We start from the raw sequence: 14,514 nt of genomic DNA, 5'->3' as shown, positions 1-14,514 counted from the left end.
GGGAATATAACAATCTACAAGAAATGTCTAGTGAGATAAAAATCAAAATCACATCATGGAACTGCAGAGGGTTACAAAATCTGAAGAAAGTTAAACAAGTCATGAACAGAATAACAGTTTTGCAGTCTAACATTGTGTTTCTTCAGGAAACACATCTGATGCATAATGAGGACTTGAAAATTAAGAGGAGGTGGAGAGGCAAGGTCTTGTCTGCATCGTTTAACTCTCCAGCGAGAGGGGTCACCATTTTGGTATACCACTCCAGGTAAAGTCACCAAAGATAAATTTGGACGTTACCTTGTCATTCAAGGGAACTTACTAAATGAATAAATTATCTTGGCGAACATCTATGCACCTAATACAGACGGCCCTATCTTTTTTCAAAACTTATTCCTTATGTTGTCCTCTTTTCCTGGTAAATGTGTGGTGGCAGGCGATTTTAACTGTGTACTAGATCCGGTGAAAGATAGGAGCTCGGGAACTGAAGAGTCTCACACCCGTAGTAGGGTAACTATACAGCGCATTATGAAGGAATTGAACTTAATAGATATCTGTTGGGAAGAAAATCCGGACGTTTTAAAGTTCTCATGTTATTCTGGTGCACACAAGTCCTATTCAAGAATTGACTTCTTTTTGATATCTGCAGAGTTGAGACATAAAATCAAGGAATGCTCCTATGAGGCTATCCTAATCTCGGATCATGCTCCCAACTCATTGGTATATCAGGACGCAAAGCTTGTGAAAGATGCTAGGATTAGGCGTTGCAAACAAAAATGGTTGGCGGACCCTGGTTTTGTCTCGCTTCTGGATGAACAAATTAGCCTCTACTTTGAAATGAATAAAACAGAAACTTCTGCAAGCATAAGATGGGAGGCTTTTAAGGCTTTTATTAGGGGCCAAATAATTAGCATCACTAGCTCTAAAGCAAGATTGACTTTCCAAAAGGCAAAAGAGTTAGAGACAAAAATAAAGGAATTAGAAAACGAATACTATCAAACAAGGTCCCCTGAAATACACCAAAATTTATTGCAATGAACTTTCTGCCTCAAAAGCTTTGGCCAGTCTGCTGCGACTTAAACAGTCCTTCTATGATCAGGGTGGAAAAACTGGGAAAGTTCTTGCATGGCGTCACAAGCAGCTCCAGAGTGAAAGGGTTATTATCTCACTGCAAAATGAGCTAGGAGAAATTATTGTGGATCCAGCAGATATAAATGAATCCTTCAGGAAATATGAAGATCTTTACAGTTCAGAAATATCTAATGACCAGTCGGGACTAAAAAAGTTTTTAGATAAGATAAATATACCCAATATACCAGAAGACCTTAGGGCTATTTTGGAGAAAGATATCTCAGTCGAGGAATTATCTGCTGCAATCGATAGTATTAAATCGGGAATAAAACCCCGGACCAATTGCCTCCCAATTGAAATTTATAAAAAATTTAAATATAAACTGTTGACTCCAATTTTAGAAATTTAGTTTACATAATCCTTTCAAAAGGGCACCTTACCACAGTCCTTGAGAGGAGCATTAGTTACTCGGCTCCCAAAGGCTGGCAAACCACACAATAAATGTGAAAACTGTCTGCTTAATGCAGACACTTGAAAATACTTTGTAAAATCTTAGCCAAGAGAATCGAAGAAATACTACCTAAGATAATTGGGAGGGGTCAGAATGGATTCATTCGGGGCAGACAAGGATTCCACAATATCAGAAGGATTCTGAACATTCTTTATGACCAAAAGGGGGCTCGGGACACTGCTTTACTGTCACTTGATGCTGAAAAAGCATTCGACAGAGTGGAATGGCCTTATTTGTTTGAGACTCTGGGATGCTTTGGTCTGGGAGAAAATTTTTGTAATTGGGTAAGATTACTTTTTAAGGAATCATATGCACAGATCCTGACTAACAATAATATCTCAAAAACCATAAAAATAAATCGAGGGTGTAGACAAGGGGACCCTTTGTCCCCAGTGTTGTTCATTACGGCAATCGAGCCTTTAGCTATTGCAGTGAGATCCCACGATAGTATTTCTGGTGTAACAATAGGACAGACAGAACATCGCTTAGCCTTGTATGCAGATGATTTAATTATTTTTCTTAAAAATGTTAACAAATCCATCCCGGCTCTGCTAGAATTGATTAAGGAGTTTGGTAAAATTTCTAGTTACAAGATCAATAAGTCTAAAACATCCATTATGTTAATAAACCAATTAGATCGGGAAAACCCAACCTCTGTTGTCAAAGGAGTTTGCAAAGAAAAGCATCTGGACTTCTTTGAGTTGCTTGAAGACGTTTCACCTCTCATCCGAGAAGCTTCTTCAGTTCTAAGGTCAAATGGCCGAGAGTCCCAGATTTAAACCCAGTGGGAGTATCCCCCCAAAGAGGGACAAAGGACCCCCTGGTGATCCTCTAATCACATGAGCCAAGGTGTGAAAGCGGGTGTGGGACCTAATCAGCCAGGGTTTCGGGTGAGCTCACTGTGAAACCTGGCCCCACCCTATCATGTGAATTCCTGAGGTCAGATGGCCCAGGATGTGAGTGGGCATTAAGGCGTCTGGGGAGGGAACTCAAAACTGGATTATAGATGGCAGACAGTTGGTGTCGTAAACCACCGCCTCTGTTCAAAGATGGTCGCTCACCTCCCTCTTCCCGCTCCGGGCCTCCCTCTTCCCGCTCCACCACAATCACCCACACATGCAGGGCCTTGGGGTAGGGGTGTGTCACCAGGGTGCAGAGGAGACATCCCCCCCCTCTGTCCCCTTCTGGCTGCCTCTGCCTCAATTTTATCCCACAACTTAGACATTCACATTACTCACACTCTCATTACACATACATATAGGATCTTGGAGGTGGGCACTCTACACGGATTCCAAACTACCATCAGGGTGTACACCTCACCCCTGGCGTCGTTGCCCACCTCTCAATTTTAAATACATGTAGACATTGAGGGCTAGCAGGAGGGGCTATATGCTTACCTGCTGCTCTGGCAGGTGGCTCCATGCCCTCCTGGGTTTTAAATGCACCTTAGAACACACATACATCAACAGTACATATGAGCGGGTGGAGGGAGGTTTGGAGTCTTCCTACACCCCCGTTCTCTGCGGCCTGCTGGAGCAGGGGGGCTAGGAGGAGGAGTTGGCCGTCCGACTGGGGTCTGGTGTGTGGGGCCTCCCTGCTGCTGCGGAGTCGGGGCGGTCTGCTTCTCCCCACCGCAGGGAAAAGGGTTACACAACCTGAGTCTGGGTGCAGTTTCCCCCTCCAGGGGCAAGGGTACCTAGACTCGGGGCTTAGAGTACGCTTGGGGAGTGTGATTGTGTGTACAGCGTCTCTCTATGTCTGTCTCCACGTTGGGTGAGTGTTGAGCAATTGTATATGAGAGCATGAGGGTGGGAATAGATGTTTGTATCTGTGTGTGCCTGTTTGTCTGTGTCTATATGTCAGGTTGGGTATCAGACGCCACCTCTCTGAGGACATCTCAGGCCCTCCAAGGTTTGGAGGCCCATCTCCCCCCACCACTTCCCCTGCCGGTGGCGGACGCCCTCAGACATCGGTGCGTTGGTGGTTCTCTGTCTCCGGGGGTGGGCGCCCAGGTACCCACCGGCTCACTCCTTGGCGGCTGCTTATTGGGGCCTGGAGCCTGGGGCTCGCTCGGGCCACTTTGGGGATGGGGTGCCCTCGGCCTCACGGCCCGGGGCTCGGCCACTCAGGCACAGCTGGCTGCCGGCGGAGCTCACGGGCACGTCACTGCAACCCCCCCTGGCTTCTGCTCCGCGGCTGCTGAGTGACCCCTCATCTGGGACTCTCCTCAGCTCTTTCTGGGATAGTGGCGCGGCTGCCCCTCTGTTGGTCTTCCTTGGTCTCTTGTGTTCTGGGGGCCTCTGGATGTCTGGAGTCTTGATCTCCTCCATACCTGCTTCATGCCCTGGAGGTCGGGGCAGTGGCCCCCCACACCCTCTAGCAGATCATTACATGAAGGAACCTTTTAAAAACAAGCGCGTTCATGCTCACAGGTGTACACACGGGTGATCACACACACAAATTACACCCTTTTTGGCTCCTACCTCAAAGCACACTGTGCGCTGTCGATCTCACGTGCTGCACAATAATGTTTAATATTTAGTATTTACTGTCATATTCTCATATATCATTGTGATCTTGTTTATTACTCTCGTTTTCTCCTGCTTGCTTTCTTTTTTCTTTCTCAACAGGTGATCCGGGTGATCGATATATGTATTTTTTGTCTGCTTATTCTGTTGGTTTTTGTTTTTTGCCCTTTTTCCCCGTCCCTCTTCTCAGGTTTTTTTCTTTCCCTCTTTCTTTCTCCACATTCTCTCCTCCAGTCAAGTCTGTCCCGTATTCAGCAAGTGAAAATAAAATAAACAATAAAAAGTTGAATCAAATGGACCATTACGGCAAGGCTGGGATGGTCCATTTGGTAAAGTAAATCCGTTGGGCATCTTTCTTCGCCTTTAGACAATAATTCTGATGGCAAAAGAACCAAACGGGACAGGTTAAAAAAAAAAAAAAAAAAAAAAAAAAAAAAAGATGGTCGCTCACAGTGGACATAGATGGCCTCTTTCACTCCTCTTTCAAACCATCTGTCCTCTCTGTCCAAAATGTGAACATTGGCATCCTCGAAAGAGTGACCTTTATCCTTAAGATGCAGATGGACTGCTGAGTCTTGTCCTGTGGAGGTGGCTCTTCTATGTTGTGCCATGCGCTTGTGAAGTGGCTGTTTGGTCTCTCCGATGTAGAGGTCTGGGCATTCCTCGCTGCACTGTACAGCATACACCACGTTGTTAAGTCTGTGTTTTGGAGTTTTGTCTTTCGGGTGAACCAGTTTCTGTCTGAGTGTGTTGCTGGGTCTGAAGTACACTGGGATGTCGTGCTTGGAGAAAACTCTCCTGAGTTTCTCTGATACACCGGCTACATAGGGGATGACAACGTTGTTGCGTCTGTCTTTCTTATCCTCTCTCGCTGGTGTCTGATCTTCTTTTCTGTGCCTCTTTGCTGACTTTATGAACGCCCAGTTAGGATAACCACATGTTTTGAGTGCTTCCTTTACATGTGTGTGTTCCTTCTTTTTTCCCTCAGGCTTAGAGGGAACATGTTCTGCCCGGTGGTGTAGGGTCCTGATTACTCCAAGTTTGTGTTCCAGAGGGTGATGGGAGTCAAAGAGGAGGTACTGGTCCGTGTGTGTGGGCTTCCGGTAAACTTCGATGTTGAGGTTGCCATTCTCTTCAATGTGCACGGCGCAGTCCAGGAAAGGCAAACAGTTGTCCTTTGTGTCTTCTCTGGTGAACTTGATGTTTTTATCCACGGCGTTAATGTGAGCAGTGAAGGATTCCACTTCTTGTGTCTTGATTTTGACCCAGGTGTCGTCTACATATCTGTACCAGTGGCTGGGTACTCTTCCTTTGAAAGAGCCAAGAGCCTTCCTTTCTACTTCCTCCATGTAAAGGTTGGCTACAATAGGTGACACGGGGGAGTCCATGGCACAGCCATGTTTTTGTCTGTAGAAGCCTTCGTTGTATTTGAAGTATGTTGTGGTAAGGCAGAGGTCTAACAGTGTGCAGATCTGATCGGGTGTGAAGTTGGTCCTGTCTTCCAAGGAGCTGTCTTCTTGTAGTCGTTTTCTGACAGTCTCCACTGCCTCCGTGGTGGGAATGCAAGTGAAGAGAGAGACTACATCAGAGGACACCATGGTTTCATCTGGATCCAGGGTAAGTTTCTGGACCTTGTCGGTGAAGTCGGTGGAGTTCTTGATGTGGGGTGTTCCCCACGAGAGGTGCAAGGATGGTAGCAAGGTGTTTCGCAATGTTATAAGTGGCTGAGTTTATGCTACTGACTATGGGTCTGAGTGGGACCCCTTCCTTGTGGATTTTAGGAAGTCCATAAATGCAGGGTATGGCATCCCCTGGATAAAGGCGGTGATATGTAATGCGGTCACTGATTTTGTCCTTTTCAAGGTCTTGAAGGCAAGCTATAACTTTCTTTTTGTAGCTGCTTGTGGGGTCTCACTTTAAAGCTTCTTAGGTGTTGTTGTCACTGAGGAGAGTAGTGATCTTTGTGTGGTAATCTGTTGTGTTTAGGACCACGGCGCACCTTCCCTTATCCGCTGGTAATATAGTGATGTTGTGGTCTTTGCTCAGGGAAGCGACGGCCTTCTTTTCTTGTAATGTGAGGTTAGACGGAGGGACTTTCGCACTGGAGAGGGTGGCTGAGACTTTCATCCTGATTTGCTCTGCTTCTGTCTGTGATAATTTATTAATCCGTATGGCGGTTTCTGTGGCTGTGATGAGGTCCACTATGGGCAACTGTTGCAGAGAAATGGCGAAATTGAGTCCTTTGGCTAAAACCTTCTTTTCAGGTTCAGTGAGATTCCGGTCTGAAAAGTTCTTTACCCATTTCTCCTGACTGTCTTCAGGTGTGTTTTCTTCTATGAGTTGTGTGGGTTCAGACTGAGGAGTGTGGGTTTTTGAAAGCAAGGTGTGAAATTTCCTGCGTTGTCTTTCTTTTCCTTTAGAGTGTTGGGCCCGCTGAGCCTTGTCCACAAACTTGTAAACCTCTTCTAGGATTGGAGAGGGTAGAAGGGTTTCCAGTTCCTGCAGAGTCTGGCTGATCTTGATCTGGAGGGCATCTATAGTGAAATGGACCTGTCTTATCCTTTCACTTAAAAGGTGATTTTGTGCTCTCTGTAGAATCAAGTCTGCTCTGTGTCCCCTGACAGTGGATCCAAGGCGCAAGCTCTTAGGAACAACTCTGCTTTGTCTGCATCTTAGGTTGAAACGAAGGTTTCCTTGATTCCCTTTCATACTCCCGTACCAGTTGAAGGGTGTTCCTCCCAAAATGTACGGCAATATGCCAACCTCTGTTGTTACTCAATTTAAGGTCGTCAATAGCTTTACCTATTTGGGCATCCAAATTGTTCCTTTGCTTAAGGATATCATAGAAATCAACTATAATTCAGTTATGCAAGATGTCTCAAACTCTCTGGATAGATGGACTGCTCTACCAATGTCATTAGTGGGGAAAATAAATACTCTCAAAATGAATATACTCCCTAAACTGTTGGACTTTTTTCAAAACTTGCCTCTGCCACCACCAAGCAATTTATTTTCTCAACTGAGGACACTCTTCATCAAGTTTTTATGGAAGAATAGACGCCCCAGGTTGCGCCTATCTCTATTGTATCTGCCTTACGACAGAGGAGGGCTTAAATGCCCAAACCCACTATGGTACTACTCGGCAGCGCAGCTGAGAACACTAATATTTTACTATTCAGAAGAGAATGTGCCACTGTGGATAGAGATGGAAGGGTATGCGCTGAAGTTGCCATTTCCCATTTACCTGTACTCGGCTAATCTTAAGAAACTCAAAAGAAACACCAAGAATTCCATGGTCAAAAATATGATTGCGGTGTGGCATCAAGTTAAGACTCACCCCAATGAAGTTAATTCACTCTCAGTATTCAGCCCGATATGGGGAAATGATCATTTCCCCCCAGGACGGGGTGAAGGGGGATTTAAAATATGGGCTGAAAGGGGGTTACAAAAAATAGAAGATCTTTACAATCCGGATAATAAACACTTACTGTCCTTTGATGAAATTGTTGTCAAGCATGACATAGCCCACAGCCAGTTCTTTAGATATTTACAGCTGAGAGATTTTATTAGAACACAGCAAAACCAGTCCTTGTCCATTCCTGGCCTATCAACACTTGAAGAAATGATGGTGAAAGATTGCCAGGAAAGGGGCTTGATTTCTAAAATCTATAATGAACTGGTGGCTGCCTCTACAGAAATGTCCATAAAGAAGCTTGAGTCCTGGAGAGAGGACTTACAGGAGAACATCTCCATTGAAGAGTGGGAGAGGGCTTGCGCCAGGACACAATCACAAACAGTGAACACTCGTTTATATCTCTTGCAGTACAACTGGTTAATGTGTACGTATATGACTCCAGTCAAACATAGCGCTTTCTACAGTACCATCCCGGATGTTTGTATAAAATGCGATGAGGAAAAGGGCACACTTCTCCATTGTTTGTGGCAGTATCCTGAAATTAGGAAATTCTGGGAAGAAGTGAAACAATGCACTGAAGAAATATTAAAAATAAAAATGCATTTAGAACCAAAACTTTTTCTGCTGGGCATCTATCCAGCTAACTGTAATATAACAAGGAAACATCGCTTATTTTTAGACACAGGGCTGCTGATGGCTGAGAGAGTGATTGCCATTGCTTGGAAAGAGGTGGATAGACCGAGAAGAAGTAAATGGATTTCAGAGTTAACATCTACTCTGCCCTTAGAAAAGATCACCTACACAATCAGGGGTAAGCAGCGATGCTTTGATAGCATCTGGGGATCCTTCAAAAACTTCCTTGCTAATAAAGACTTGCCCCATTTGGTGGAAATTTTTGGGGAGGATTCATAGGTGGCCCTCTGCAGTCCATTTGGGAATATGTTTATTGCTTGACATTGAACAACTACTTTCTAATTTACATACAACGTATACCTGTGAGTGTGCATAATTTATGGTGGGAGATGCACACAGTTATTCCCCACTTTTCCCTTTTTTTCTTGTTTGTTTGTTTTGCTTTTGTGTGTTGTTTTTGTTGTTTTGTTGTTGCTGTTTTTTTCTCCTCCTTTCCTATGTGGTGGTATGTGCATAAAGGCAGTGTGTGTAGCTTGTAGCTTGTAGTTTATGTAAGTTTAGCTACTTGTTTTGTTATGCTTGGTAGATGTGTACAATGCTATGTTCAAAATAAATAAACACACTGTTGGAAAAAAAATGATTTCAAATGTTTATGTAAATATTTCTCCCAGGAATTCTGACAACCTCAGTCTGGATTTTTTTTCTAAAGTATTTTTATCCATCTTCAGTCATGAAAAGATGAAAAAAAATCCTGATTGAGGTCATAATTCATGCATGACAGGGTTAAATAACAATAATTACAATGACACATCATACATCTGTAGTAACATTAAACGACCAGTGGGTGGCAGAGTGTGGAGGGACACATCAGAGTCCGATGTAGTGCTTTATGTGCAGGTATACCATCAACACTGACACAAGCACAACAAACAGCCTTTGCATAGCTGTCCACTGTAGTGACCACTATAGTGAAAGGGCTAAATAAACTTTGGGACTGCATCAGCGACACAATCTAGCATAAAAAATTTGCCAAATCAAAAAAGTAGAGCTACCTGCTGTCGTGAATAAGGCTGCAGCATTTTCATGGATGTCTCACGTATTGTTTCAGTGGTTTGTTTTCACAACTTTTACATCAACTTAACAATTCAACAATTCTTCAGCGGATGAATGACAGCATTAGCAGAAGTTGATAAGTTTGTTTACTTTTAAATAGGAGGTTAATAAAAACTATTACTAATTACTTTTTATTGAACATCTTCAGTGTTAGCTGTAAATGGAACAACATCATAAAGAGACTATTTTTTCCTTTCTGCTGACATAACAATAACATCGAAGAACAAAACGGGCAGCTGTGGCTCAGGAGATTGTCTGAAGGTTGGTGGTTTGATCCCTGGCTCCTCCGGTCTGGATCTATCCATGAAGCAGAATACTGAACCACTGAAGCATTTATCCAAGTGTGAATGTCAGACAAAAGCACTTAGGGACAGAAAAAAAGTGCTTGTGTGATGTGTGTGAATAAGCTGAATGAGCCTCATAATAGAAAGTGCTTTGGGGCTTAAATACAGTAGGAAAGAGCTATAAGTACTAGGACCAAAATGACACACTGCTACAATGAACTCTGTGTGTAGCAGCCTAGCAAGTGTGTGAAAGTGAAGCTCGTGTGTGCATTTGCTTGTCTTGTTGAGAGATTGGGGGAAGAAAAAAAGTAAAGAATGAAAGAAATAATGGGGGGGGGGGGGGATTGCAGTGGCTCCATTCTCTTTTGCTTCTTTTTATTCTGCTGCTGAATTCACCCTCAACCAAAAACACCTCACATTCTGTAATTCCCTCCCCCTGTTTGTGCCTCTCTCTCTCTCTCCTACTCTGCAGCAGACTACAGCACAGTCAGCTACTATGGGGACTGCAGTCTTACGCTATAGCACAAGCAGAGAGCTGGGGGTGGGGGGTTGAACGAGGTGGGGGAGTGAGAGGATATGGGGGGGAGGGTTGGTGAGAAGGGACTGAATAGCAATAATAAGCAATATAGCACTCATCTCTGATTATGTAGCACAGTAATAAACCACAGTGAGCTGTCAGTGTGATGACACGAGAGAACGAGATCGGAGATGGACAATGTAGACTGTGAAGTAGAAGACAGACAGAAATGGGCAAACCTGGCACCTTTGCAAATATAATACACATACTTAAGGGACAGACGCCATAGGACAACAACTTATGCCGTCCTGCTTTTCTTTGTCAAATATTTTTTTGAAAAAACGTTTAAACCTTCATCCTGAAACAAGCTAATCGGCTAACACGGAGCCAGAAGCTGGACTTTAGCTTACCTGAGTATTGCTGCTGCACTGACCATCTACCTTCCAACCCAATCTTTTTGTCCCAGTGCTGGCACCAAAACTATTGACTGCAACACTTTCAAAGTCACTTCCACTGTCACACTGATGCTGTCCTAACTCCCTCAACCATGACATCAGCTTGTCTTTTTTTGTACTATCACCCCTCATTATTCAGTCACTCGTTTGCTGCCATTTACATTGCAGACCTGTCCATTTTTATGGTACTTCATGCATCCAAAGGTCCTCATTCCTGCGATATCTACATATAAACGCAACACTATGGTTAAGAAAAGATCTTGGTTCGTATAAAGTTTTTGTCTGCACAAACTGGGGTCCCCTGTATAGACATGAGGACCATCTACAGCCAGACTGCCTGCTTTTCTGCATAAAGGGCACTCTGTGTCCTGCACTTACACTAAAAGTTGCAGAATCATTCTGTTTGACTGTATTTTGTGAGGATACTGGGTTGGAACAAGCCTCTCTGAACTGCAACACTTGCATAAACTGAGTGAGATCCTCTTTGACCTATACAGCAGACAGACTGATAGAAATGTTCACCTATATCACTGTAGACATCTGATTGCTGTTTCACATGTGGATAAGGTGCTGGACCACAGCTTGGTTACAGTTTGATTAAATTAATCAAGCAGCCTTGTCTTCAGCTTGAGAAAATAACGTCTGAAAAATTATTTATTTACTGTAGTAATCTAACAAGTTTTACTTGAGTTTTTCACAAAAACAACACCTGTGGTTTTTACAAATTAAATCTCAAGCCACTTTGGTTTGTGCACTGGTGCATTGCAGCATTTGTCAGAAGCTGATTTGCCTTAATTCTACAAAAAGTTCAGAGTATCAATCATCACAACGCAGCTCTCCTCGAAATGACTGTTGCATTGACACTATAAAAACCAAGAGAATTCCATCAGATAGCTTTGCTGACATCTTATAGTTTTCTCTAATCAGCAGAACGTTCAGTAAACTTAAAGTGGGTAAAGAAGCAGTATATTTAAAATACAATACTCTAGATAGTAAAGCCCACTTTATGGTAAATAGCCTGGTTCTTATTCAGCGTCCTTCTAGTCACCACTCTATACAAAACGCATCATTTACCCAAACACTGTCTACATGTAAGTGCTTTCTCCCTCTGATAAATACACCACAGAGCAGACTGGGCTTCAGTGTCTTGCCCAAGAATACTTTGGCATGCAGACTGGAGCAGCCAGGGATCGCACACTTAACCTTCCAATTAGAATGTGACCTAATCTAGCTCCTGAGCTAGTATAGTTTCTCCTCTGTGTTGAAAAGCAGACTGCAGACCAGCTGCACATAAACATCTTCAAACTGCTTTGGTGCCAGCCAAAAGGTTTAACATAGTCTCACCTTCCACAAAATATTCTCATCTGGCTTTGATATGTAACGAGCTTCTTGGTTAAGAAGCTCGTTACATATCAAAGCCAGTTCTTTTCACCATGATGTTGTGATGTCATACTGTCAAACAAATCTTTTTTTTTCAATCACTGGATTTAAGAACTGCACCAGATTCAACAGGAGGCAGTTTAGATGGAATTTAATTCAATAACAGTGAAAACTGAAAATGAAGGTAAGCTCCTGTTCTCTCGTGGTCCCACGTGGACCCCCGTGTACTCTGTGTCCACACAAACACCAGCTGCAAGTTCAGGTTAGAAGGCCATTTGTTGTTAGTGGTCTCTTTGTGCTCCTCTCTTCTACTTCCACTTACTCCCAGCTGCAACTTGGAACAGGAACTGCCCAAAAAGACTCATTGGCTGTCCTCTGCCACCCCTGGAGGCCAGCGCCAGATCCTGCTGCCTCAGGGTCCAGGCCATCACAGGTGACCCATTGCACTCCCCCTACCACCTGTTTGACCAGCAGGTCAGCAGCTCAGGTCAATCAGGTCCCACACCACCAGACTCACTAACAGCCTCTTCCCCTGGGCCATTCAGACTGTTAACAAGCACTATCCCCCCACAGCCCACCCCTGCCCACCCACCTCACCAACCTGAGCCATGGTCTCAGTATCCTTCATCACTCAGGCTACTCACACATGGACTCTATTTAGACCAAGTCTTTTCTCTGGACTTCTCCAAGCACTTTACAACTATTTTGTTCTAAATGTGTGCCTTTCTCTTCTTTTTGTGTATGTCCCTCTTCATTGTAAATACTTCTCATGTTTGTTATTTATTCCTGCTGTCTGCTGTGTATATTTTATTCTGGTACCGCTGGTTTTGTTGTACATGCACAATGACCAAAAAGGGCTATTCTATTCTATTCTATTCTATTTTTGCATTCTGATATTTCTCTTTCTATTAAAAGACAGCTCAGTTCTTGCTTGATTGTAAGGGCATCCTTTCCTATTTTCTAGGGCCTTTGACTTCTGATTGTGATAAAAACTCCTACATATACACAGCACGTTGAGATTACTGTTGTAGGTCATTGGTGTTATATAGTATAAATAAGCTACAAAGCTGATCTTCTGACTCATTATAGTCAGGACAGAACATTTGAATCATTTTGAAGTGAGTTCCTGGGAGGCAACAACATTTAGAAACAGACAAAGCAGTTGTGAACAACACTGGAGCAAGAGCAGTACCTAAACTAAAGTCTATGTAAACTACATGTACACATGTACTGAGACAAACCTCTAGGATGAAGTGTGAGGATGCACAGCTGACGTTCCTTTATTACATTTTGATCACTTTATTCATAGAGGTGACCTCTAGACTGTTGAATAATTTTCACAAAGTATGGATTGACAAGAAATAGATATGGAAAAACATGTCTGATGTACTATAGACATTCAGGGTGGATGCACACTTGTGAAACATTTGTGAGATGGATGGGCTGATGCGCACTGAAAAAATGGTATCAGCAGGAGCCACAATCCTCATGCAAAATGATTCATGACAAAGATCAAACGTATACCACTGTGGCTTTTTTTTAACCCGCAGAGAACTGAACGTCCTTTCATCCTCCAACAGTATCCGGAGAACCTTTACGCGCAACAATGCGCAGTGGCCAAAACAGTGCCAAACGCATGAGTTGCAGAGCCCGCACGAGAAAAAGGGAACACAGATTGAACGTTACACTTGCCACTCACCCGAGCATATTTGGAGGAGTAGGGATCCTCAAACAGCGCCCACATCCTGGGCTGCCACACCTCCCACCATGTCGCCCTGCGGCCGTCCTCCTGCATGCACAGACGTTTCAGGTCGCCATCCGCTCCGCCGGTGAGTGCAGGGTCGTCCTCGGGTGGATCCGGTTCGGGGGTCTCAAAGCTGTCCAGGGCTTCTTCTGCATCACGGTGCTGTCGGTAATTCATCCAGCAGCACGCCTCCACGTCCGTCTCATCGATGCCCCAGAAGGCAAGCTCTTCCTCGAAGAGCGGCCCGCAGACATCGTTGGGGCAGTGGAGCTTGCCGGTACGGTAGTAGTTGAGGATGAAGGCGAAGGTGGCCGGGTGGCGGTCAAAGAAGAACTCGTCGGACTTGGGATCGTAGTCGAAGTTGCTGTAGGCGTCGGGCTCTGTCAGCCAAGACAAGCGCGTCCCCGGCAACGTCTTTAGGGTGCTCCGGTAGGTCTCGTGTCGAATTCCACCGCAGTTGATGACGATCTTCTCGCTATCTGACGCCGAGCAAGTCATGGTGCTGGAGCATCCTTCGGTCGGTACGTCCGACTGCTGCTGCTGCGGCTACTGCCTTTCCCCATCCACCGTCGGTCAGCGATCTGTATGCTTCTGTTATACTGTACCGCCAACAAGGAGACACAGTGCCAAGTGAGAGAAGGAAAGGAAGGAGGAGTCAGCCTCTCTGCCTCTCTAAGAGAGAGAGGGGGGAATCTGCAGGCGCGTGTATATGTACGAAAGAGAGAATGTGTGGGATGCGGATTTTATGAATCAATAGGTTTCCCCGCTGATTGACTGCCTGCCTGCGCGATTGATTTACTGAGTTCGTGTGATTCAAATCGTTTGACGATGTTGAATTCGCGACCTCCACATGAATACCTGAACAT

General features: G+C 44.4%; 1 protein-coding gene across 5 annotated transcripts in view; it reads right to left on the bottom strand.

Moving 5' to 3' along the window:
• LOC134625766 (potassium voltage-gated channel subfamily C member 1-like) overlaps positions 1–14,297 on the bottom strand; it is a 97,094-nt gene extending 82,797 nt beyond the window's left edge. For all 5 annotated transcript variants that reach the window (XM_063471040.1, XM_063471036.1, XM_063471039.1 and 2 more), the window contains exon 1: positions 13,604–14,297. In XM_063471040.1, the coding sequence (XP_063327110.1) occupies positions 13,604–14,146 (543 nt within the window). In that variant the 5' untranslated portion in view covers positions 14,147–14,297. The remainder of the gene's footprint in view (positions 1–13,603) is intronic.
• Between the last annotated feature and the right edge of the window lie 217 nt (positions 14,298–14,514).

Source organism: Pelmatolapia mariae, linkage group LG4 (genome assembly GCF_036321145.2).
Source record: "Pelmatolapia mariae isolate MD_Pm_ZW linkage group LG4, Pm_UMD_F_2, whole genome shotgun sequence".
NCBI lineage: Eukaryota > Metazoa > Chordata > Actinopteri > Cichliformes > Cichlidae > Pelmatolapia > Pelmatolapia mariae.
This window is presented reverse-complemented; position numbering and strand designations above follow the sequence as displayed.